At 45.7% G+C, this 23,321-nt stretch overlaps 1 protein-coding gene across 4 annotated transcripts; it reads left to right on the forward strand.

Annotated features, from left to right (window-relative positions):
* The first annotated feature begins 844 nt into the window (after positions 1-844).
* CD2 (CD2 molecule) lies at positions 845-22,800 on the forward strand. 4 transcript variants are annotated; one of them, XM_074532042.1, is made up of 6 exons: positions 845-1,306; positions 13,766-14,062; positions 16,410-16,652; positions 18,402-18,470; positions 18,600-18,719; positions 20,371-22,800. In XM_074532042.1, exons 1-6 carry the CDS (start codon positions 1,114-1,116, stop codon positions 20,583-20,585), a joined length of 1,137 nt encoding a protein of 378 aa, XP_074388143.1. In that variant the 5' UTR covers positions 845-1,113; the 3' UTR covers positions 20,586-22,800. The 4 variants fall into 4 exon arrangements, with proteins under 4 accessions (XP_074388143.1, XP_074388148.1, XP_014125300.2 ...); XM_014269825.3 differs by lacking the exon at positions 845-1,306 and adding an exon at positions 10,757-11,019; XM_074532047.1 differs by lacking the exon at positions 18,402-18,470 and having other exon boundaries at positions 876-1,306.
* The last annotated feature ends 521 nt before the right edge of the window (positions 22,801-23,321 follow it).

A 23,321-nucleotide genomic window follows, 5' to 3' on the forward strand; every position in this document is an offset into this window, starting at 1 on the left:
CAGGAAAGAGCAGGGACCCTTTCCAGCCTGGGTCTGGCAGGTGAGCAGGGTATGGATGTGGATGCTGCTCTCAGGAACTTGAGTAGAAACACAGGTGCCTGTGCTGCCTCTTTGGGTGCCTTTGGTGAGGCTGTGCCAGGCCAGCCCTGCCTTCTCTGGGCTGCTGACAGAGTCCTTGGTGCCAGGGTGCCTCCAGCTGCCTCTGGCTTCCTCTGGGGATGGGAACTGACCCCCACATCATCCTCTCTGGAGCTGGTCATGGCTGGGCAAGGCTGGGAGTAGTGCAGCTTCCACCTCTCTGCTGATCCAGTGCTGGCAGGATGAGAGGAGCTCTGCTCTGTGGGAAATGTGGATGTTTTGGAATGTGATATCCTCCCACCAGTGGCTTTTAGCACTGTACAGAACAGAGGTTTGGATTTGTATCCATGTCTGTGGTTGTGTTCGCAGGGGTCCCAGGATGAGGGAAGAGACGAGGATTTGACTCCATGTTTCGGAAGGCTTGATTTATTATTTTATGACATATATTGCATTAAAACGATATTAAAAGAATAGAAGAAAGGATTTAATCAGAAGGCTAGTTAAGAATAGAAAAGGAATGATAACAAAGGCTTGTGGCTGACCGAGACAGTCTGAGCCAGCTCACTGTGATTGGCCATTAATTAGGAACAACCAATGTGGGCCAATCACAGATGCACCTGTTGCATTCCACAGCAGCAGATAACCATTGTTTACATTTTGTTCCTGAGGCCTCTCGGCTTCTCAGGAGGAAAAAATCCTAAGGAAAGGATTTTTCATAAAAGATGTTTGCGACAATGTCAATATCTCATGGAGGGAAGAGAGGAGCTTGCTTGTGGCATGTGCTAAGCAGTAACTGACATGAAATGCAATATGTAATCTTTTCATCATGTAATTAATTTAGGTTATGAATATAAAAGGAGACGAGAGAATCAACTTACTTCACTTAAGATCAAAGTGAAAGCAAAGGCAAGCAAGAAGTGAATTGTAGAATGGCGAGCAGAGAAAATGGAAAGATCCCTTTAGATTTCTTTTAGCATTCAGGATGAGCTCATCCTCACAAAACTATAATGTCAGAAAAGCTCCCACATCCCAGTAATGAAACAGTGCTTTGTTTCTCAACCTCTACCACAGGCTGCTGAGCCTGATGTCCCTGTGGCTGTGCAGGTAGCGTTTGGGGTGCTGTTCCTTGGAGAACCCAGCATGGGAGCAGAGACACCAGGACCAGAGCCAGCAGGACCAGCCTTCCCTGTCACCCTCAGCTCTCCAGAAACAACAAGAGTAGAAGTTGGTGAGTCTGAGGGCAGATAGACTAAACTGATAATGGTCAGTGGTTGTGTGAACTTTTGATAGAAATCTGTGTAGCTGAAAAAACCCCCTCAAGATTTTAGGCATGTACATGGTAGGTTCATGTCACTTTCTATGAATTATTACAGCTCATTTCAAAACAAGCGTACAAGAGGTTCATGTGTAATGAATCTGTAGCAGGCAGTGTCACAGATTAACATTTTTAAAGCTATTTCTTCAAATGAAACAGCAAATTCTGGTAGTGTAATTGTAAAATCCAAACTGGTATTATTACCAGCAGGCAGGAGTGAGATGCCCCACAGATTTCCACAGGTGAACACACAGAACTGGTAACAGAAGTGGGTGAGAACAGCAGCATCACCCATTTCTGCCTGAAGTGGAAGCAGAATTCCATGATGTGTCATTTCAGAAGCTTGGATTGGTGTTTGGATGCTGTTTGTGCCTTCTGCGGGGCTGCTCAGTGCCTGGGACCTCTGATAACCACTGAGCCCTGCATGGGTTTTGTTCAGGGTAAATGTTGCATTTCCTTTCTGTGAGATGACATGACTCATCTCCTCAGGCAGAGGATGTGGCTGGAGACAGCAGGGGTGTCTTCACTGAGAACCTAGAAGGCCTTAAGCCCTTCTAGATATTTGTACTTTACCTGCAAGCAAATCATAGAAAAGTTTGAGTTGGAAGGGACCTTGAAGTTCATTTAATTCCAACACCCCTGCTGTGGGCAGGGACACCTTCCACTGGACCAGGTTGCTCAGATCCCTGTCTAATCTGGCCTTGAACATTTCCAGGGATGGGGCAGCCACCGTTCCCTGTGCCTCAGCATCCTCACAGAAAAGAATTTCTCCCTGATACCCAATATAAACCTATTCTGTTTCAGTTTGAAGCCTTTGCCCCGTATCCTTGCTGGCAGGTGTTAATTTTTTATATATATATATATATATATATATATTTATTGCATGCTGGTAGCATCATTGTCACCTTCATGAAGATATTTCCTGCCTGAGGTGGGATTTCAGCGCAAGGCAGCAGAGGTTCCCCCACGCTCCCATCAGCCATGAGGTCAGCAGGAACCTGACTTTATAAAATCATTCATGTACAGCTGTAGTGTGCTCATTATGCCATAAACACTAACATAAGGAAAGTTCCCATCTGCAGAGGTAGAAAATATGGGTGGCCAATGTCAGCTTACTTTTAAATTGATCTGTTTTTCTGGTTAGCATATTCAGTGTCACAGTTAGCCAATATCCATGATAAAATACTGAATGGGGCTATGGTCTAAAGTGTGTGTTTTATAGCTAATATAAATACAGTTACTATTGGAAATTCTGTGCAGAATTTTTAAAACTGATGATGGCTACTGATAGTTTTAGTATTATCTAACACTACAGAAACTGGATGTATTACAGGCTGAGAATTACTTGGAGGCAGTTTTCAGCAAATCTTTTGGAATTGCAAATGCAGTGCATTGGAGAGAATGATTGTCTACTCCCATATCATATGCAAATGGAACAAGGAAATACAGCTGGGTGCCTATCCTCCAGCCAGCACTGCTGTCTCATCTTTGGTTTATACAACTTCCTCTTTGAGGCCAAAACATATTTTCCCTAAACTAAGGAGCGAAACAGTTTTAAAAGCTTTTTTTTTTTTTGATACTGAAAAGTCATGTAACGAGGTATCTTCAAACAAAAAAAAAAAAAAAAAAAAAAAAAAGAAAAATAAATTGTGATGGTGTTTTTGGCAAAGAGCACTGAGAGTTTGTGTTGCAGCCCTGCTTTCAATCACAGAGCACTAGGAATCAGATTTCTCCTCTGAAACAATTGGCAGACCGATGGAGAGGGAATTTGGGACAGCAGGGGTGGGATTCAGGGACGTGTCAGGTGCCACATTCAGGAAGGTGTGTGCATGTCAACTCCAATCACCTGGAGCCAGTGGAGAAGTTGGTGGAGGCTTTCCCGAGGGGATACACGGAGCCAGGAGCAGGAGCACTGCTGGCTGGGACAGCCTCTGGTGTCAGGATGAGCCATGACAGGACAGAAAGAGGAAGGGGGTGAGGACACAGACTCAGCGTCTGCTGTGCAGGATCCCAAAGGGAAGAGAGAAAGGGCACGGGGTTAATGACTGAGGGTACAGAAGTGCTGGTGAGTAATGGCAGGCAGAGATGCTGTTTCTTCCCTTAAATAGGTGGGGTGGCTGCAGGTCTGTCCTCCATCATCCTGCAAGCTCTTCAGGCAGTATGAAGTGTTCTTCTGCAGAAAGCTGCACTGCTGTTGCTTTCTCCTGACGCCTGCTGTCCCTGCATTTGCCATGGGTGGTGCTCCGCAGACAGATACACCCCTCTGCTGGTGGCACATCACAGCCCCACTGAGCCCCTGGGGCTGCAGGGACTCCTCCCTCCTCTCTGCCTTTCTCCTGAGCCGTTTGCAGGGAATGTGCTCTGCTAATTTTGAGAAGAAGAGGAATCACCCCAAATCTGATAGCAGCAAACAGGAAATAACCTTTCTTCTTCCTCCACCTCCTCGTTCTGGCAAACCCTTTCCAGCTTCTTTATCACTTTCTGGAAAGGGTTTTTCTAGCTGAGATGGGAGAAGGGTGATGGAAAGGCAGGACTCCATCCAGCCTTTTGGGTACCCTGAATACAGGTGGGAATGTGCCAGCTCTCTTTCCTTCCTGTGCACAAGCTGGGCCAGGATTCCTCTTGCAATCACAGCAAAAGCTGTGCAACTTCAGCTTCTTTTTGTACACATTTCTGCCCAGCTGTCAAGAGTTTGGGACTTTTTTCCCCTTCCTTCAGATGATTTGGTGTCTTTTTGTTGTTTGTTTTGTTGTTTTGTTTGTTTCCCTGCCTTTTGTTGAGTGTTTAAATCTTTGTTATTTGGCCAGTACAAAGATCTGTTTATAGCTTTCTCTGGAAAACCAGATGCAGATGAAAAGTCCTTTCTTTGCTGGAGAGAAAATAAGGAGGAGTCAACATTGCCATGAATTTTATCTCATCTATCTTAAGAAGTCCCAATGGTTAAAAGGCTTCCTCAGCATGAGAGGAAAGTAGATGCTCATTTTTATACCGAACTACTGATGCTGAAGAGCTCAAAGGAATATCAATATAACACAAATAACCATGGCAGCTGTGGTTCTAACCCAGTGCATCCTATCTGTGAGGGCACAGGGCATGCACAGTAACTTTCCATTGGGGCTGCACAGTAAACTTCCTGCCCTGCAAAGTGTGCCCTCTGAAGTTCAGCAAATTATCACTGAGCTGCTGAAAGCCATGTGTGTAGGGAACATGGGACACATTAATTAACAAAAGTGCTGCTCTCCCAGGATGGAAGTGTAAAGGGATGGCTGAAAAGAATGGTGACACCTTCTGACTGTCAGGAGTGTAACAGAAGGAGCTGGACTGCCCTGGTAGAAATGTTTTGAAAAACCACAAGTTGCCACCCGTGCATCACACAGGAGAGATGCTCATCTGCATCACACAGAACATCCTGCACCTGCCTCACTGACGTCTTAAAAAGCAGAAATTCTCAGAAATGCAGTGACGCAGCACCTTAGCCATTACCCTTCCTGGCAGGAGCTGTGAGGTGTAAATGTTTAGAGAGATGGGCAGCTTTGTGCCTGTGCTTCCCTTTGCTGTGAGAAGAGCTCTTTGCCAGCACTGGTGTGGCTCCTGCTGCAGGTGTGGGGTGTTGGCCCAGAGCTGAGCCCATCCTGCCACTCTGCTGTCCCTGCACTCTCATCTTGCTGCCTGGCTGGAGGTGATGCATTTAAATGTAGGAACAGACAAACCTCAGAGAGGCCAAAACCGGGTTCACAGGGCACAGGAAACTTGTAGGATGAGAGAAGAAGCAGGGGAAACTGAGCTGCTGCCAGGATCTGCACTGAGCAGGAAACGACTTCAATTTTCACTGCATCTCATGGCTCCAGGTGCACATGGTGCAAAGGGCATCTGTGTAAGTAGTGAAAGACACTTTTCTTGCTTCAGAGAGCAGCAGCAAGAGGTTATTCAGATATTTCTGAGACATTCACATTTTAATTTCCCAGTAATAACAGCCAAACCTCCTTATATGTAGGCATAAGGCCACATAGTGGGCCTTTGGCTTTGCTGTCACAGGTCTACTGTCTAATAAATAAACAACAGACACTTTTAGGATCCACAGTGATGCTCTAGAGGGGCTTATGCAAGGTCTTCTAGGAGGAGGGACATTTTATACCCACAAACATGCCCTTCAGGGGCTGCACCAGTAGAAAAATGCCAACAATGTCTTGCATTGAGGGGAAGAGTTTCCTTTACAAAGGCCACTGCTAGGAATAAATGCACCCAGTACTGAAATGCATTATCCAGTTGTTTGTGCTCAGTCTCCTGCAACACTCCTCAACCTCCCACCTGCCCATTCCAACTGTCCCTCACTCCTCTCTGGATTTATAGCACTGTAATAGAATAAAACACTGTACACAACATCAGATATACATGCATTTATTAAGCTGATGGCTTCTGGGGAGTGTCAGATCTTGTCCAAAAGATTGCTTAGATGGTAGCAACAACTTGTCTCTCCTAGCTGTTATTTCTAGGGGCAGCTGTTCTTCTATTATCCTTCTTGGGTAGCTAGTCCATCCACTCTCTCATGATGAAGGGGCACATTGTAGTTAACACAGGTCTTTGTGTATTTACCACTGCCAAGACTAGAAGAGGCTTTTATGGTCATTTATCTGGCTTCTGGTATGAGACAGATTGATTGCAGCATGCCAGCAAGCCAACACCTTTTGCAGCAGTAGTAATGTCACTGAATTTACTGGAACAAGATGCTGAGAGTTAGCTCCTAAATCTAGGGCCATTACAGATGATGGAAATCATCAGCCAGACTGAAATGCACCATCTGCAAGAATAACTGATGGGATGCTGCCATCTGCTCTAGCCCCAGTGGTTGCTGTGAACCACAGACTGCTTGGTCTGAGGGGGATTCTATTCCTTCAGACCAGAAATGAAGGGTGGTTTTTGTGAGGTTTGGCTGTTGACACATGCTTACTGCTGAAAAGGAAGAAAATGTGTCTGAGAGAGAACACCTGGGGCTAAAGGTTTAGTGGCATAAAGCTGTGTTGGAGTGGGAGGTTTAGGAATATCAGGAAAAGGCTTTTCCTCCAGGGGCTTTTGGGACACTGGGATGGGCTCAGCAGGGAAGTGGTAACAACTCCAAGTATGGCTGAGCTGAAGAATTGTTTGGACAATGCTTTTAGGCTCAGGGTGTGATTCCTGGGGCTGTCCTATTCAGGGACAGGAGGTGAATCTTTGTGGATGCCTTCCACCTCAGAATATTCTATGTGGCATTATGGACATTGCTGGGGAATTGTTTCTCTTCAAATAATCAGGTGAGGACTATTCTGCATCATTCATGGTTTGAAAATGTTAGTTTACTGTTCTTGAGAGAATGATGAAAAAGTTTGTGCAGACAACTTTTTCAGTAGTAGTAGTGTGTGTATGTGTGTGTGTGTCACTATTTCTGGAAGATTTCCATTGGGTATGTGCAGCTCAGGCTCTCAGTTAGCTCTGAGGCACTGAGTCAGCATCCCTGCCAAACCCTTGGCTAAAGCTCTATTTTGAGTTATTGATCCTCATATTTCCACCACTTGATTCAAACTGGAGTTTTTCCTTTCTTGGCCCTGTGTGAGGCAGAAGTGAAGAGGAGGCAGGATGTGTCCTCCACCAACCAAATGGCTGAAACTCTACATGGGAGCCAGCAGTTCCTTGGCATTTCATAGTGCAGGGCAGTGCCCCTTGCTGGGGCTGACTTTGCTTCTCCCATGCTCCAGCCACTGCCCACAATTCCTCCTGCTTTGTGAAAAGCTCCAGTGGAGGGGAATGTGCCATCAGGAAGCCCTTGGCTGCCATCCAGGGCAACCCATATGGAGCCCAGCCTTGCAGGCCATGGTGCAAGCTCAGGAGAGCTCCCAAGAGTGAAGTTGCCCTTCCCCAAAGCTTCCACTCCACATATGACCTATCTGACACTTCAGTTAAAATCACATTTGCTCTTCTCCTCACACACATCAAAGGCCTGCTGAGGGATTTAGAGGTGTGAAGGTTTTGGGTGATACTCAGTGCAGGATCACATGCACTGAGTCTAACTCACATGTGAATGCCACTTACTATAACCAAAGTTCCATACCAGAGAGGATGGTACAAGCTATCAGATGGGCTCCAAATCTACTTTTTGTAGGCTTCCTTTTCTAGTAGATCAAATAACAGTATTTTTTATCACAATATTTTAAAAAAAAGCCTCAGGCATGAATGTTTATTGGCTCATCACTAAGCTGAGAACTCAGAGCTGCAAACAGCTGCATATTGTCTCTTGAGATGTTGCCTTCAGATGTGGGGGACTCTGTCACCTTTAGAAGGAAATGTGAGTATGATACTTACATTCCCTGTGAGGAAACTGTGTGCTGTCTTACAAAGAGCAGCAGTGTAAAGGAAAGAGCAAGCCACAAAAGCAAATGCTCGAGTGCAACGCTTTGCGGCTTCTGCAGTGGAAACAATGCCTCAGAGAGAGAGCAGAGGTGTGCAAAGACAGCCCATTGTTGTGGCTGTGCTCAGTCCTCTGCTCTCCTGTGTGTCAGAAGATGGGGATGTGTGGCAGTCCAATGGGCTAAACAGGGCTCCAGCATCCTTAGCTTGATGCTAAGGACAGGCCTAACTGAGCCAGGCCTAGCAGCGCCGTGCTGGGAGACATCTGCTTTTCTACCATTGCCCGTTTTCTAGCTGGCTTTGTTTAATCCAGTGGTGTTACTTCCTGTGTGAGCTATCTGCAGTGAGAAGAGAGTGAGAGCACTGTTATCTACAGCTGTTATCTATCTACAGCTTGTCCTATCCTGCCCAGCACAGCTTGGGCCAGTGCCTGGGCTGTGGCCACACAGAGCTCCAGCCACAGCACTCTCTGTGCCACTCCCTCCACCTTGGAGGGCATTTCTGGCCAGTGCTCTGTGCTGGAGCTGCTCTCAGGATATTTACCCCCTGCCACATCTCTGAGGTACATGCTGGCTTCTTGGGTTCCTCTATGGCAGCAGCCCAGAGCTGCTGTGCTTTCCAGAGACACCTTCAGGGACCTTCTCCTGGGACTCCCCTTGAAGGGAAAACAGAGATGTCAGTGCAACAGCTTAGAGTGCCTCCTTCCAAGTAACATCCAAAAAAATCCTTCCTCTAAAATGAGGATCAAAGCCCAGTCAGGACTGCAGCATGACATCACCTTGATTTTCAAGAAAGGAAGGGCAGAATATTGACATTTCCCCACTTCCCCGTTGTCTGGCAGGAAGACTGAGCTTAGAGACATGGGCTGCTTTGTCTCTCTCCAGCTGGGTCTGATGGTGCAGTAGGTTTCAGAGGCTGGTTAGAAAAGGGGCTGCTTTTGGGACAGACCATGCCAGAATCTCATGGGGAGCTCTTGCTGCAGGTGAGTGGTATGCCCCTTTTGCAGGTTTGGCTGTGCTTTTGGCTTTTGTTATGCAAAGTCTTGCAAGTGGATTTTGAGCATGTGTACCAAGGCTTGGTGTCACTTGTGTGATGACCAGTGACCATGGGACATCAGCCATTGAGCCCCCACCCTTCTCTCAAGTGCTTCTTCACTGCTCACAGTGAGCTCATCTTTGAACAGACATTTTATATCCTTTACAAATGGCTTCTTGCTCCTGCCCACCTGTTCCTCCAACAGCAAGCAGGGTGTTTGGTGTGCTGGACCATAGTGGCTTTTGACCCATTTCAGTTGTGAGTTTAGAAGGTTGTGTGTGGCACCAAACTGCTTAACCGGAAGTAGTGGCCTTCATTATGCATACAGGAGATTCTTTTACACCTAGTTCTACCACTATGGAATGGAGCTTTACCTGTCTTCTCTCTCTCTCTCTCTCTCTCTCACACACACACACACACACACACATCTTTCCCTTTGCATTTCATTTGTGCCATGTCAATTCCCACCCCAGTGTGTTGGCCGGGTGAACACACCAACAAACAGCTGCAGGGGTACCCTGGAAGCAGGCAGGGGCTTTGAGGGAGAAGAAAAAGAAGAAGAAATAAAATTCTCTTCTTTCCTGAAGAAAAAGAAGAGAAACAAAATTGAGCAGAGCATGGACAGTGGTTTCAGCATGCTGGGCCTCCCTCTGCTCTACTTGATGGACCAGCAAAAAACCTTCAAAGAACAGAGGAGAAATCAGGGTTGCTGCCTTTACCCAAATTCCTTTAGGTGCCCAGGCTGGAAGCAGATGTGTCCAGGAGTTTGACACAACTTGATTGGGCGTGCCACTGAGTGTGGCAGCCCCTGCCCTCAGCTTGTTTCTTGCCACAGAGGGTGGAGGGCAGGCACAGAAATGTGATCTTGCTGCTGTTGCTTCCTCTCTCCTTTTGTGTGTGCCTCCTTTGTGTGTTCTTTGGAAGGAAACAAGAGCAGAAAGAAGGAAGAAAATAGCAGAAAGAAGGAAGAAAAACTAGATTTTCCTGCACTGAGTGTTTTTTTTTTTTTTAAATTTCATTAGTACCAGTAAAAAATGATTAAGCTGGAGAAGGGGAGGTGTCTTACAAGGAAGACCTAACCTCAAGGAAGAGGAATGACACGAATGAACAAGCAAGGTTTATCTACTCTTGTACATATCTGGTGCCACAGATTTCCTTCTGTCTTCTTTCTTGGCCTGTGCCTGTCACAAAGAGCTGGAACATTTCAGTGGCTACTGCAGCAGAGGAATTATGGTGGTGAGGATAAGACTCAAAATCCTCACCCCTCCATCTGTTTCATACTGGAATCAGGGATAAGGACCTGATTAGCTTCTCTCATGTTTTTTGGACCTAGCTCCTCACAGCTTCTTTCCTCTCTCCCACAGCAGCCAGCTCCAGGGCTGGATTGTGGCTGGATCAAGGCAGGGTTCTCACCCCCTTCCATGCCCATACATACCCCAGATGTTGATGCCAAGCTGATCCTGCTGCTTTCCAAGGGAAGTGTGTCTCCTTTCCAAGCCTTGTCCAGCAGCCACCTGCACCTCACTGGGGCTCCTGGGCTTCTTCTCCCCTTGCTGCTGCTGAGGCTGTGGGGGAGAGTTACAGTTCCCCTCACTCCCCCACCCAAAAACTGCATCCCTCCCATTAGGATGATGGCATATGGATTGTGAAAAGCCCAGAAAAAGGTACCTGGATGTCCGTAACTCTTTGGTTCTGTTGTCTCATACTGTCCTACTCCAAATTGTCCAAATTATTATTACTCTAACAATATTGCTATTTTTGTAACCATTTTATTATTAAATTTTTAAAATTTTTAAAAAACCCCAAGTGATTGGCGTTTTTCACATGGATGCTGGAGCTGAGCTCCTCAGGTGAGCATTGAGGAAGACGAGGGCCCCACCTGGCCCTCCAGCTGGGTGGACAAACCTCCAGGGCATTCCTGTATTTTAGTGCCCATTTTCTTTGTTGTCTCCACGTTGCCTCCATGCAGGCAAAGCACCCTGTTGAGGCTGATTTCCGCCCCTGCTAGAAATGAGAAGTGCTGGAGGAGAGGAGGAGGGCACAGAGGCTGCACCGACATGTCCCATCACTGCCTGCTCACAGCAGAAAACCCTTTCACCTGCCAGGAGCTATCACCGGACAAGGCAACACTGGATGGTTTTTGACTCTGAAAATGAACTTTAGGAGGATTTTCCTAGTCAAGTGCTTGCTGCTTTTATTTCCCAGTGTAAAATGTGAGTTTTTCTTACAGCTTTTTGCTCTTTTGGGGTGATGTTAAAATTGCATTTTAAAGCATTTACAAGTTGGTGGGCTGCTACTGATAAGGAACTTGTTCCACTTTTCCAATGAGTGAAGACATCTGGGTTATTGCTATTGTTATTTGATTTAATTTTCAGCCAGGGGGAGGGCAGGACCTGAGTTTCCTATTCCAGTTATAATAATAAGCTGTAAAGAGTTTTGGTTTTAAGTTAATGAGCCTTAATTTGACACATGTGTAATGAGAAATGTCAGCATACAGTTTGCATTCTGCCCTCAAGGCAGCTTGTACTACATTAGAGATCCAGTTCACTGTGCATTATCGCATGTAATTTCCTTTTCTTATCAAAGATGTGCAAATCTTTTGAAAGTGCAATTTATATTCTTCCATAAATATTAACAGAGTGATAGATTTCAGTGTCTTCAGTGGAGCTGAAGTTTAAGATGTGAAAACAGCAAGCAACTGCATATATATTTTATATTTTGCATATTATTGTTCTCATTATTTTTTAAAATATTAATCTAAAAACTTAATTAAGGTGTTAACTCATAGATTAGAGAAGGTTTTAAGAGATGGAGACAATACAAGCCTGCATAATTTTTTTCTCCCTCTGTTTCATTCCACTAAGTTTGTATGTATGGTGGTTTAATGCTTTGCTTTTCCTTCAGAACAAAATTAATAGATAAATAAGGATTTCTTCTTTTTATGTACACAATCTATAAAACATCTTCCCCAGCAGAAATAAGGATTATTCTCTTGAATAGAAAATAGTTTCAGAGACTTCCTTCCTTCTCTAAAATTACTATGGGAGCTTTTTTCTTTTAACTCTTTCTTGTGACTGAGTGAGCTGTAGCTTCTCAGTTAAAACATTTCTGCCCTTTGGACACATTTGAGTGGGCATTTTTATCAGAAGTGCTGTTTCATTAGTTAAACAGATTTTTAATATCATGTGGGATACTCAGCTTTCCACTAGAAAGACAATGGAGACTAGATTGATATTTAGAAATGTCTCTGGTCCACAGAGATGCCATTGAATTATCCTTGGAAACTCAGATTACTTTTTTCCTTTGCTTTCAGAGAGAAAATGTAAGTGATGTCTGTTATGCAAAGAAATCCTATTACTTGTTCATGACTGAGCAAAAACAAGTATCAGAAATCAAATATTGGGGTATAATGTGTAGTGTCATCTGTGTGGGGCGTAGCTGCTTCCAAGGCTGTTTAGTTGATAGCTTTATTTCAGGACATTTCATTAGATATGTCAAATACCTTGCAAGAAAGGCGATGCTGGAAAAACAAGCTCTCTTTGGAGGTGGTGAATTGCCAGAAGCACTGCAGCATTAATGTTCTTGTTGCAGAGGCATGCGATTTTAGTTCTCTGATTATCTCTAATATTGTTAGTTTAATGAAATAGCCACTGGGTTTCAGTTTCCCCTCCATGGTGCCATTTATCATTATCCTAGATACAAGGAGTGAAGGACTGTAATAAAAATATGCATAAACACAGGTTTTTCTCTCTGTGGGGAAAAAAATACTTAAAACACATAAAATTAGGGCAGAATCAGCTCTCTGCGGTGATGGGAAGGGAAATCTCCTCCTGCTGATTGGCTTCACCCTGTAAATTGAGGAGGAATGAACACAAGAATCTGACAAACTAAATAAGCTGTGGCTCTGAGCTCGTGCCAGTGAGCTTATCCCACCTGACACTTGCATGCGGATTTCGCCCTCCTCCTGCCCGTTTGTCCACCTGCCACGGGGCTGGGGACAGTTCCTCACTTGAAATGACCTCCAAGGAAAGTTTCCCAAGTGCTGGCTCACCAGAAGTGGGCCCTGCAGAGCTGGTGGCTGGAGGGGAGCGGGCAGAGCACCCAGGCACTGCTCCAGGAGTGCATCCTCCCCACTGCTGCACACGTGGTGGATGTTTAGTGAACATCCCCTTTGGCAGCCCCATGCTCAGGTGCTTCCCAGTCCTTAACACCACCTTTGGGAATCTCCTGCTCTTCACTGTTTTGGAGAAGGGACCTGGAATCAAAGGAAGAGAAAAGCTATTGCCAAAAAAACCCCCAAAATATTCTTGTAATGACTCCTGCAGTCCCTCAGTTCACACGATGCTGGTAGCTGTTTATTCCTGCCTTACTTTCCCCATCAGGGAAAAATCAAGTGGGTGCATTCCAGGGGGGCAGAGTAACTGGGGTGGGAGAGGGGAGGCACTGCTGTGGGTGTGTCTCCAGCTCAGTGCCTTACACTCACCACAGATTGACGTGGGCTGCTATTATTATCATCATTGCTATCACTGGGGTTGCTGAAATGATTCTGCTGTCCAGAGATGTGACTATTTTTGCTGTTTGCAGTTCTGGGTACCAGCCCATGCCATGTGCAAAACAGAGAAGTGACCTTCTTTGAAGGAAAGGCTAAGTTCATGTTAAACTGAATGGGAGGGCACGAATTTTGGCATCCAGAGTCATTCCAAGTAAGTCAGCCAGGATATAAATTCAGCCTTTGAAAGCTGGGCTCTTTGCTTTCTTGCCTCTCAGAATTAAATTGGATGCTGGAATTTATCTAATGAACCATCAAGAAATACTTTGGAGCAGGGGAAGAAGATAGCATCAGTAAAACAGAGAGGCTTAGGCAGCTCAGGAAGGGGGTGGCATAGCAAGTGACAACTTTTGGGTGACTGCTGTGGCCGCTGGAGACAACTGAGGGGCTGGCTGTGTTTCCCTCCACAGGCTCCAGCACCAGCTGGGTTTACAAGGCAGTGAATGAGACAGCTCTTCTCAGCATTGCTGCTCCTGGGAGCATCTATGAGGCCACATGGAGGAAAGGGACACAAAGGCTGGTTCAGATCAGAGAAAACAAAGCCAAGCACTTTGTGAACAAGGAGCAGTGCAGGTGTGCCATACTCCGCAACGGGACCCTGGAAATCCAGCGCCTGGAGAAGGAGGACAGTGGGAACTACACGGTGCAGGTTTATCAGAAGAATGGACAGCTGAAGGCAGAAGAAAGTATAATGTTATTAGTTCAGGGTGAGTTTTTGCCTTTCCCATGTGGTGCTCAGGACAGCTAAACAAGATTTGGTACTCTCTGCTCTGTCCCACAGCCTTTCCTACTCAGTGCCCTCCTTGCTGATTAGGAGTGGGAGGACTTCTGTAGGGCTGTAACTTTTTCTTCCTGCCACTGACAGCAGCTTGCCTCTCTCCTCCCTTCTCTGGCTCTGGTTGATGGCCTCGAATCCCCAGCTTTTCTCTGGCTCCCGTTTGTCAGCCTGCAGGTTCCTAGCTGTGCCCGAGGAAGCAGCTGTGAGCAGGTTCACACTGAGAGCAGGGTGAGGGTGCTCAGCCCTACTGCAGCACCACAAACAGTGCTGGGACCCTGAGCTGGGGTGGGACCTGAGAGGGGCCTGGGCTGCCAGCAGCATCCTGCTTCCAGAAACCTCTGCCAGGACCACAGAAGCCCATGTAGGGTACAGCTGTGGCTGATGTGCTGTGGGTTTTGGGTACTTCTGGTGCTATTTTATGGGTACTGAGTTATGACTTTTGTTCTGGTGTTGCCAGCCCCTTGAGGAGAGCTCAGGAGTCCTGATGGCACTAAATGCCTTAATTCAGGCAACGGAATCCCACTCCATTTTTGCTGTAACATGCAAAACAGCCAGCAGTCACCTCCCCTGAGATAAACCACAACAGGAGCTGAACTTGCAGTGGAAGAGGACTCCTGCACCCTATCCTTGCACAGCACTACACAACAAATAGAAAAGCTGTGCTCTTTAAAGCACAGTTAAGCACACACCTGGGGCTTTCAGCTGCTTGGATTCAAAGCATGAGGGCAGCCTCGATTCCTGTGCTGTATCTTGTCCTCAGAGATCAGAGCAGTAGCAGCCCAAAGGTTTTGGGGCGAGAAGGGATGATGGGGATGGCTATTCTGCTCCTTAAAACCTGCTGTGTCCTCTCCAGACCTCTCAGCTGTAGGACAGCATGGCTTTTTTTCCCCAATAAGGGGATAGCTTTGCTCTGTCCTTCTTCAGTCATCATGCACAGCTTTGCCAACATCTTGAGTTTGTGGCACCAGCTGGGATTACAGAAATGATGCCTTTTTGAGGCAGCAATGACAGCTGGAATGGTTTTAGCAGGGTTTCTGTGCAGTGGGAGGCCCCTTTGTGTCTAAGGGGCTGCTGAGCAGAGCAGTGAGGGTGTGTCACTGCTTTGAGAGCTATTACTGTAAACGGAGTCAGCAAGTCATCAGGGCCACTGCTGTCATTGGGGTGTTCCCATTTCAGGCCAAGGTTAATGCTCCAGCCCAGCTGTGTGCTGCATCATTTCCTCTGCTGTTGCATTACCTCTGACACATGGTTTTGGAAGTCCTGTAGTAACTCTTGGGTCCTGGAATAATTTGTCAGCCAGGCTGGACAAACAGTTGTTAAAAAAATTTTAAAATTGTCCCAATGACATCCTCACCCAGCTCTAGCACCTGGACTCTAATGTTTCCCACCGGGATGTTTCCCTGAGTAATAGGTTCCAGGCTGCCAGAGGAGGAGTGGGCTTACCCAGGAAAGGGTGGCTGTGGATGTTGTGGTGTGAGCCTTGACTGCATGTGCTATGAGCAGTCCTTATTTTCTTTAGAATTTATGATCTCCATAATTTGCTCAGCCTGTAACGACAGGTGGCACTGGCATTTTTTTAATCTGGTCTTAAAGGTAGAAATAATTATTTTTTATTTGCTGTCCTTGCCAGTTGCCCTTACTTGATGAAAACCCTGCAGGCCTTTACATCTCTTTCTCTGTCTTTCATTGACAGAGAAACTGGAACCAAAAGGGAGCAAGATGTTTGCAGGGCATAAGAAAAGACAGAAATATTTTTTGTTTTCCTGTCATGACCTCATTGAGAGCTGAACTTTCTGTTTTGTGCTCTCCATTCTGGCTTGATGGCCTTCCACACTGTGCTGTCGTGCCTGCTGAGTGCTGTTGGTAGCACACAGAGCATCATGAGGAGCTTTTCATAATTTTTCCTGCTTTAGAGAAAAAACTCTCTGATGGGCACAGGCTGAACAGGATCAACTTCCCTTGCACCAAAACATAGGGTCCAGAGGTGGAGGCGCTGTGGTTCTCAGTCCCTTCCACCCACCTCAAGGAGATTCAGCTTCCTCCCCTCACCTGCCTGGTGTCCAGCTCTGCTTTACTGAGCCAACTGTGTATGCTACTGCTCTGCATTTTCTTTATTGTTGCCTTGTTACCTCTGCAGTTGAGGTCTAATTTGCTCTTCATTCTTCTGTGATCTCATCAGCTGCTGATTTGGGAGTTATTCTCTGTTCTGCTTAAAGCAGAGGCTTTCAGGAGGAGAAACACTCTCAGACATGCCTGTCCCTTCCCTTCTCTTTCAGAACCTGTCCCTCAGCCAATCCTCATGGCTGAATGCAGGAATAAAAGTGTGTCTATCAAGTGTGAAGCAAAAGGGAAGGCCAAGGATGAAGTATTTTTAATAGAACTGACCCAACCCAATGGCAAAAATATCCAAAAGAACGCAACAGTGCTGGAATGGCGCGGGTGGAATTCTGGGACGTTCCGATGCGTTGTTAAGAACAAAGTCAGTGAAAAAATGGCTGAAAAAGCAATTAACTGCTCAGGTAAGAAATCTCTTCTGTCAGAATGTGCTAGGGTGGACCACTGCTGAGGGCAGTGAGGTGTGAGAGAGGTTTTGCTCCTCCCCTTCTCCTGTGGGGAGATCCATTGTGTTTTTCTCCTCTCCACAATCATGTCTACCAATGTGGTGGTTGCCTGCTACCCATGGGCTGGATGAGTTCTCTCACAAGGGGAAAAATGAGCTGCTCACACTCCTCATCTTGGCCTAGAAATCAGGAGGGAAGTTCTGGAGGGTTTTTCTTTGGGGTTACACGGGTCAGATAAGCATGGTTCAAATGTACCAAGGTTTTCCTATTCAGCTAACCACAGATGCAGCAAAAGGACTGAAAGGATTGCATTTTAAATGGGAAGAGTCATGCTGGAAATGATTCAGTAGGCAAAAGAAGTCATCACAGTTGTCATCCTCCCACGTAAAAATTCTGCAAGTTAAGGCACAAACAAAGGACAGATCACACTGGTGTGACTCTGGGTGTGGTGTTCAAAGTTCAGAATTCCAGTGCAGTGCTGGGGAAAAGTCCTTCAATTTGCCAGGCTTGGGTTCATCCCACCCAACCATGAGTGCTCTGCTGGAAGCATTCTCTTACTTTAGATTCTTCCTGGAGCTGGTGGAGAGTAGAGGGTGCTCACAAGATCTGGCTCAGTATTTCCAATTTTTACCCATTTCTGCCACAGTGAATTTAGGGAAAGTCCAAGTCTGAAGAACAGCCCATGGTGTGAGAAAGGAGGGAGCAAGTCCTGAGGCTTAAAGGCTTTACTGAAGTGATCCCAGGTCGGCTGATTGTGACTCATGGGCCAAGAGCTGAGGGACAGGATGAACACTGCTCTCCTGTGCAGCTGTTCCCTCCTGAATAATCCTGATTTCAAAAATAGCCAAGCAATGCATTTTTTTGCTGCTGCCTGACCTGATGGACTGCACAGTCCCGTTGATGATTGATGTTAGCATTGGGAAGGGGCAAGCAGGATGTGGCATGGACTTTGGAGCCCGGTATGAAAGTGTGCTGCTGGATTAGATCTGTTTAAGTCAAGGCAAACTATCCCAAACACCTTGTCTGGATGAGGAAATCCTGGCCAAAGCTGCCCATGCCAGGACACAAGCCAGGCAAGGACAGGTCTGCCTATAGTCAGACACTGGCCATTGTCTAGACAATTTTGATTTCACTTTTTCTCACCCTTGAGAAATGCTCTTTCATCACAGGGTGAATTGGGTCAGAGACCCAATTTTGTTGGGTTGTTTGTTTTTTTTTTTTTTTTCTCACATCATTAACAGAGAAATACCAATGATCTTTAAGGTAAAAATACAGCATTTCTCAGACACCAAAACCCCCCTAAGAACGTGGAACACTACTCTTCCTACCCAAACTAAATACCTTTCAAATTTTCTATGTAGTGGCAGGACTCTGCCAGCTCCACAGTAGATTAAAAATCCCTCATCTTGGAGCCAAACCTCCTTCTAACCCTGCTGCCCTCTGTGAGCACTTGGTCCTGCATTTGAGGTCAATCACCTTGAATTTTGATCTTTAGAGGCAACATTTCAGGTGGGCTTAAGCTCAGCCAGCTTTTCATAGAAGTGTAATTGTATGTGAATCTGTCCAGGCTCCTCTTGCACTCCTCTGGGAGAAATAGGCACAAAAAAAGCCAAATAGACCTTGGTGTAACACTGGCTGCTAAAACAAGTGACAATTTAAATACAGTGAGCTGGCACACATGAATGCTCTGGTTTCAATTTTCTGCAGAACTTGAGCCCATCAGGGAGCAATCAAAATTCTCAACAATGAGGAACAGCAACTTTCTGCTGTCAGCAGGTAAAAGACAAAGGGTGGGATGTCTGCTGGTCTGCCTTTACAGTCAATGGAAGAAAATGCAGAATTCTGAGTAAATATTGTGCAAGTGATTTATTTCCATCTAACATCCTCTCCCATTCCCTTAACTAGGCAAGATGGACTTTTATCTCATCTTGAGCATAGCAGGAGGTGCAGTCTTCTTTGTCATCTTTGTGATTTGCATTATTTATTGTATCAGAAGGAGGAAAACGAAAAGGAATGAAATTCATGGTAAGTGTTTAAGAGGCTTTGTTTTGCTATCCAGCCACCTAAAATATCAGAGCTTCCCACTGACAGCAACCCTGTGGTCAGGAGCATTTTCTCTGCCCTGACATAAGCAATAAACTGGTTTTAGCACATGGTGAATCTGTGTAGATCAGGGGCATTGCCAGTCTCACTTTCTGACATGTGCTTTGAGAAAGCCACTTGAGTATAATTTAACATTGTGGCTGTTCTCTTTTGAGTGGTACAGATCACTGCCTCAGCTGTGCAGTGACAGCATGTCCCCAGCTCTTGGGCCTGGATTCAGCAGGAATTGAGAAAATGAGCCTGAGAAAATGAAAACTAATATTTTAGTGATTATTTTATGGTGATTAGCCTCTCTGAAACAGTTTGCTGTGAGTTTAAGGCCAGCTCAGTGTCTCAAGAGGTAAATCCCTCAATCCCTAAGTTAAGATGAGTGATATTTCAGAAACTATGAGTCAGTGATCAGAAGTCAGCCTGTATGAATTTACCTCTTTGTGTGTGAAAATTAATGCTGGCAGAAGGGATCTCTGGCTGCCAGGAGTCTGGAAATCCCAGCACAGACAATGCAGGGCAGGGTGCCTTGATGTTGCTTCCTGGGGTTAGATCTCACTTTCCCCTCTGTAGCCTCCAAAAGGGGACAGAGCAGCTCAGGCTGGGGGTGTCCATTGATGTCTCCTGATAAAGCTGGTTCCCCCAACAGACAGGGCAGAGCTTTCCCAAATGCTCCAGGTACCTTGATCTCTGCAGGCAGCCAAAAGCTTCCATGTTGGCCTGGGAGATGCAGGCAGAGGTGATTTTTGCTGCTCACTGGTGTTGTGGTGCTGGCTGGGTCTGCAGGACGAGGTGAGAGATGAGAAGCTGACTGCAAGTTCTTAGAAGGCTGATTTATTATTTTATGATGTTATATGATATGATATTAAAATGATATGATATGATATGATATGAAAATTATATGAAATTACATGAAAATTATATTCTATTATATGAAAATGATATGAAAACTGTATTGTATTATATTATATGAAAATTATATGAAATTATATATGATATGAAATTATATGATATATGAAAATTATATAATAAAACTATACTAAAAAGAATATATAAATAAAAACAATATTTTATTTATATATAATTTATATTAATAATTATTTATATTTTTATATTTTTAGAAATTTTATTTATATATAATTATATTTATAATTATTTATATTTTAAAATATAAAAATAGAAATAATTTATGAATAATATATAAAAATATAGAAAAATAATATATAAATAAAAAGAGAAAAGATACATCAGGAGGCTAGACAAGAATGATAATAAAAACCCATGACAGACTAAGAGTCCGACACAGCCGGCTGTGATTGGTCATTAATTAAAAACAATTCAGAGCCTGGGTAAATAACTTTCCAAATCACATTCCAAAGCAGCAAGACAGGGAGAAGCTGAAGCTTCACAGCTTCCCAGGAGTAGAATTCCTGGAGAAGGGATTTTTCATAAACTGTCACGGTGACACACTGGCACAGCAGGAACGTCTAAGAGTGGCGGCTTAAAACCCAACATTTGGGCTATTTCTGTGTTTTTTGGACTTCTTTGGCGGACGTGTGACTGTGGGGTCCTGGTGTTGTTGCAGGGGAGGAGCGAGCGATGCAGACCCTGCCCGTGGTGGACCATGACAGGGGGACGATGCGGGAGCTGCCCCAGGCTCCGTCCAAGCCCACGCCGAGGCAGCAGCGAGTGCAGCAGCGGCCGCTGCCCCCGCAGCCCCAGGAGCCGCAGCAGCCCCGGCCCCAGCCACGGCCCCGCACCCAGCCACGGACCCCCAACCCCCCCAGACACAGGCCCTGAGCACACAGCCTGCCGTGTAGCAGGCCCAGAGCCTGCAAGACTTCCCCGGTGTTCAGCAGCCTAAGATGGGAAATGCCAACTCATGGTGACTGGACTGGAAGCCCCTCTCTGCTGCCTTCAGACCCCTGCTTATCTCTCTATAAGACTACAGGTCACTTTCCTTTAACCCTTGCTACTGGACAATTTCCAAAACCCTTGAACCCTACATAAAGAGCTGCTTTTGCCCAGCTCGGGCAGAAGAGAACCTGGTAACCTTCACAGAAGAACCTTCTGTCACTGGGAACCTTCGCAGATGAATTAATAAAGACATCGCTGTGGAACCCCACACAGATTTCCAGATTTCTCCTCTCTTTCCCTGCATCTGCCTGCCTAGGCACCTCGTAAGATAAGAGCTGATATGACAATGAGCTGATCATCACTAAAGAGCTGATATCACAACCTTGCTAAGGTTGCCTGCAGCTAAGAACTGCTTGGACAGCTGTGCTGAACAGGTCAGAGCTATCTGGACCCTGTTGTAGCCTGCTGGGGACAGCCTGAATCCCAGAAAAGGCCACATTTCTGGCAGGAGGGATGTTGGTCTCTCTGCTCCACCACTCTCTGGGAAAAGCAAGCTTGTGACAGGCAGGAGCCCCTCCTGCTCAGCCCTGTGTAACACTCAGCTGTGAAAAGGCAGCTTTCCTTGCAGAGAATCAGCATCAAATGGAGACCAGGAGACTCAAGGTGATGGGCATTCATCCCTGTGGCCATTTTTTCATCATGTTAGGATACAGATATGGAGCACTGAAACCTGTGTCTTTCTGTGGTTCACTTGCTTTTACTGCACCTTCTTGTTTTCTTGGATGATATTCACCGAGAAGAAGCTGAAGCTCTACTTGGACAAAACAGACCTATGGATCTCACAGGGTTCCATCTCCTGCTACACATTAGGACAGCTCTCTGGCTTCAGCATCAAATACATGGACTCCTGGACCAAAAATGAGTTGTATATAATTAAATATTTGTCTGCAGTTGAAAGGATTTGTGTCGTACAATGCAGAGAAGAAAATATTGAAAGGACCTTGAAGGACCTCTGTCGGAAAAACACAAATGGGAAAGGAAGAACTTTTTCCTTTTCTCCCTTTCTCCACTGTGTTTAGCAAAGAAACTGTAGGCTTGAATTGCAGCAAGGGAGAGTTAGGTCAGTATTTTATTTTTCTTTTTAATGAAACACTGAGAGAGATTTCTGGGAGAGGTTCTCCAGCACCGAGGTTTCAAAGGGTGGATGAGACAACATTCTGTGAAGCCTTTGTGTTCTGACAAGGGCCAGGAGAATGTGCTACACAGCCTCTTCAGGGACAGTTTCAACTCAGTTTTCTTTGACTTTTAGGCAAATAAAACAAACTTTTATTCTCATAATAAGTCTGTGGGGCTATCCAGACAATTTTTGTTTTGCCTAGAAGAGGTCTGGTCTCCTTTGGCTCATGAAACAGAGCATTATGAACTGCCCAGCAGTAGGATTGCTGATGGCACTATCTGAATTGTCAGGGATTCACATCCCAGGGACTGTGTTTCTTGATTTTGCTGGCAACACCTCAGGTATAACGAGGGGATGATGGAGAGCTGCTGAGAGATCTGCATTCCCAAGGGAGGAGCTGGACTACAAAAAGTGCACCTGCATTACCTTCCATGTGGAGGTGTCCATAGCTGCCTCTCAGGACAGCTGAGGAGCTGAGAGCACAGGCCTGTTTTAGAGCAGTGTCTGCATGGGTACACTGACCAATTTAGGGTAAAAAGCAAGGCAAGTGAAAGAGAAGAGAGCTACAAGAGCCACAGAACACAAGACAACCAGCCAGCTAGCTGATGTGTCAGGCAGAAGAACACCCAATGCCTCTTCCAGGCTGGCCCATACCACATGTGCCAGGGCAGATAAAACAGCCATGCTTGTTTCTCCTGAGAAATATGACTATTTTTATCTTCTGGGGTAAGGGCAAGGAGGCAACTTGTCAGGAAAAGGAAGCTTCTGCCTCCTCCAGAGCTCAGTCACTTCAATTGAACTCTGACAGCAGGAATAGCCCTGGGAGTGCCACTTGCTCTCTTGCCTTAGCTTTCTGCAGCTGATTCTTGGGCTTTTGCTATTTAAAATTGCATTTGGTAAGTGTTTCATGGTTTATTTTGTAACATACCATATGTTATATCCCTGAACTGAACAAATAAAGAGAAGACTGGGTGCAGAGGATCTTAGTTCACAGCTGTGCTGGTACTTCAGGATCTCACTTTGATACAAAGGAGGCAAAAAACCCCCATTTTGGTCCCTGAGCCACAGAGGCAGGGTGCAGGAGGTGTCACACCATCCCTGGGAGGTGCTGGGGTGCCAGGAGGGCTCAGGCTGGTGTGGGTGAACACAGCTGCTCTGCCTGTCCTGTGAGAGCTTTGCTGGTGCTGCTCTGTGGTTACAGGTGTGGGGCTCCTTTCTGAGAGAGAGGGAGGGTTACTAGGGCCTGAGAAAGAAGATTTATCCCAATTGGGTTGATTTACCCCAAAACACACTCCTTGGCAGGCAAGAAAATACTACTAGCACAGAGCATGCCTGTGCAATGGAAAGCTCACCCGGGCAAAACTTATTTTTTATTTGCTCCTTTTCTTTTGATGGTCACCAGTGTTTTTGTGATGTCTCGTTGTACAAGTATTGTCTAGTGCAGCACATCAGGAACAAACGTGAGACATCGGAAAAGCAATGGTGACTGTCAATGCTCCATG

The sequence above is a fragment of the Zonotrichia albicollis genome, chromosome 2 (genome assembly GCF_047830755.1).
Source record: "Zonotrichia albicollis isolate bZonAlb1 chromosome 2, bZonAlb1.hap1, whole genome shotgun sequence".
NCBI classification, from domain to species: Eukaryota; Metazoa; Chordata; class Aves; order Passeriformes; family Passerellidae; genus Zonotrichia; species Zonotrichia albicollis.

Coding starts and splice junctions, on each gene's coding strand:
- CD2 (XM_074532042.1), top strand. CDS start 1,114: ATGAAACAGTGCTTTGTTTCTCAACCTCTACCACAGGCTGCTGAGCCT. Junction 14,063..16,409: donor TATAATGTTATTAGTTCAGG/GTGAGTTTTTGC, acceptor CTTCTCTTTCAG/AACCTGTCCCTCAGCCAATC. Junction 16,653..18,401: donor AAAAGCAATTAACTGCTCAG/GTAAGAAATCTC, acceptor AATTTTCTGCAG/AACTTGAGCCCATCAGGGAG.